The sequence below is a fragment of the Monopterus albus genome, unplaced genomic scaffold, assembly GCF_001952655.1.
Source record: "Monopterus albus unplaced genomic scaffold, M_albus_1.0 scaffold1770.1, whole genome shotgun sequence".
Lineage (NCBI taxonomy): Eukaryota > Metazoa > Chordata > Actinopteri > Synbranchiformes > Synbranchidae > Monopterus > Monopterus albus.
The window spans coordinates 138-2,852 of record NW_018129645.1 but is presented as its reverse complement, the minus strand read 5'-3'; the positions used below and the strand labels follow the sequence as shown (position 1 = coordinate 2,852).

At 35.3% G+C, this 2,715-nt stretch overlaps 1 protein-coding gene across 1 annotated transcript; it reads right to left on the bottom strand.

Moving 5' to 3' along the window:
* Positions 1-799: 799 nt before the first annotated feature.
* LOC109953875 (olfactory receptor 52E8-like) lies at positions 800-1,882 on the bottom strand. Its single transcript, XM_020589323.1, has one exon. It carries the CDS (start codon positions 1,805-1,807, stop codon positions 800-802), a length of 1,008 nt encoding a protein of 335 aa, XP_020444979.1. The 5' UTR covers positions 1,808-1,882.
* Between the last annotated feature and the right edge of the window lie 833 nt (positions 1,883-2,715).

Genomic DNA, 2,715 nt, shown 5'->3' with positions numbered 1-2,715 from the left:
ACCCGCGGAAAACCCGCGGTATTGTGAAGGGCCCGCGATAATATTTTACATATATGAAGAGGGCTAGGATGGAGGCAGACATTTGTGCTCTTGAGAAATCAGCAGATGAATATGCTGAAAAGGCTGAATCTTCTAGCAGTCTGACCTTAATCACCAAATCCAACAGTTTCCGCCATACTGCAAAAGAAAAGAAAGCATCTCTGCTCAAAACTTTTGTTCCTCGTGTTATTAATTCATCGGACAGTAAAACTCAAAACTAAATCAGCTGCAATTTAAATATGGTGACGAAGAAATTTAGTATCTAAAAAAATCATTCAGGGCCTTAAAAGTTGAATTATTTAATGCATGAAATCTTACACATGCAGTTTCATTTAGAAATACTGAAAATTACTAAAACTGTAGAAAACCAGAGGATACATTATAAATATTTATAAAAGCAGTTTTACACCTTTTTTATTTTTTATGACCAGTGGCTATCATCAGCTGCTGATGTGTAAATTATTTTGGACATGAACTTGTGTATGTATTTATGTTGTAATTTGTATGTAATAATTTGTATTTTCCATTTTAGTAATATTTTAGATTTAGTTTTGTACTTCTTTTAATTGTATAACATCATCTTACCCTGAGACTTAGGAATGAAAATAACAGTGAACTATTCATTTACACATTTGATTTTAATTGATTTGTATTTGTCCTTGACAAATAAATTAATAAAGGAAGAAAAAAGTGGCAGGGTCCTTGTTTTCATAAAATGAAAAAAATTTTCTGCAGTTTCCTATACATAAATATTTCTTGCCTACATTTTTGTTGTTAAACCTCTCCAATGCCTTTTCTTCTCTTGATCTGTAGCAATTTTAGTTTTTCTTACCAGTGCCAGGGCTCTGTTTCTAATCTCTTTGGTTTTCAGAGAGTATACCATAGGATTGATGCAGGGTGGGGTGCAAGAGGCCAGAGACAGGCATAGAAATGGCAGGTCATCATTAATAAAATGCAGATAAAATGAAATATTAAAAATGGTAATGAGAGGAAGGTGAAATATAGCAACAAGGATGATATGTTCAATACAAGTAGCCAAAGCTTTAACTCGACTGTCTAAAGATTTCATCCTGAACACGGTCACCAGGATGCTGACATAAGACAGACAGATTAAAGTAAAGGGTACAATAAGAATCAAGAAACTAAGTGAATTGGCCACAGTCCACTGCATTGTGTAATCATTGCAGGCGAGTCTATACACAGGTGAATAGTCACAGAAATAACTCAACACTGTGAGGGAATTGCAAAAAGACAATCGAGTCATTATACCTACTGCAAATGCAATGATTCCCAGACTAAAACACCAAGTCAAACCAATAATAAAAGACATGCTTTGCTGTGTGTTGATTGAGTTCTTACGCAAAGAAACACATATTGCAATCATCCTGTCATAGGCAAGTATAGCAAGAGCAAATGATTCCAAAGTCCCAAAAGCATAGTAAACATACATTTGTGCTAGGCATAAGTTAAATGGGACAAAGTTATCCTTAATGAGGAAAATATTTATCATGCTGGGAATAATACATGTGTTAAGGACTAAATCGATTACTGCGAGGTTGCCCACAGCCACAAATTTTGGAGTGTGTAAACAATGATTAAAGACAATTACATAGATCACCAAACTGTTAAACAGCACTGTGACCACATAAACAAATGCTAGAAAGATGACATAGACACTGATGTAGGGTAATGTTTGTAATCCAGTAATATAGAAGCCTGGAGGATGAATGATAACAGAATCATTAAAAACAGTCCTGAGCAATGACATAGTTGAACTCCACAAGCTGTGTTGGAGGACAGCCTCTGCCTAAAAGCTCTCCAGTCTAAAGAACAGGGGAATCATATCATATTGAACATTAGACCGCAACAGAGACAATCATAATGTTCATGCCAGTTTGATGAGCATATTTCATTTCATATTAAGTTCCAACATAGAACGTAAAAGTCAGCGAGCATTGCTTACATGATGTTCTATTCAGGATTTCTTAGCAGCAGCTCTCATTGATTTTGCATCTAAAAGCAGTAGGCAGATGGCTGCATGTGTGACCCCTGGACAGTGGAAGATATACTTTCCTCATCAATCCCCAAAGCTTCCCTGTGATACAGAGAAAGTTATTTTGACCCAGCTATATTAAGGACATTAATTTGATCCTTTGAGAGCATCTGATTATTCTCTTCTTGTGCTCAAAACAAACATCTAATTATGGTTCAGTCAGTCTGAGCATCTCACATCAATTCTTTTAAAACACAAACACATGTAGCCTTTATGAAAACAAAACAAAGTAGTATAGTTGATGAGATGATTTCTAACCCTGGTTTTGTGTCATTTTATTTTCACATGCTATACAACCTTAAAATATAACTATATTACAAGAAATTACAAAACGTTTTGTGATTTGAATTTACGCAAAGTGAGGAAACAACATAGTGTTCCCTAAATGTAGAGTTATTGTAAAAGATGCCATGGTTCTAATGGGCCCAATTTATCTTGCCATCACCAGAGAATCCTGATAATGATCTTTGCTATAAGAAACAAACCTTTGATTGTTGAAACTTGAGGCTATTTCATCCCTGTTCCTCCCATTAACTGTTCTAACAATTAGAACTTGACCTGCCATTCCAACTAAACTTTCTAACCTCCACTCCACCATCTGCCCTGCATTTACCTCTTGTTTA

Coding starts and splice junctions, on each gene's coding strand:
- LOC109953875 (XM_020589323.1), bottom strand. CDS start 1,807: ATGTCATTGCTCAGGACTGTTTTTAATGATTCTGTTATCATTCATCCT.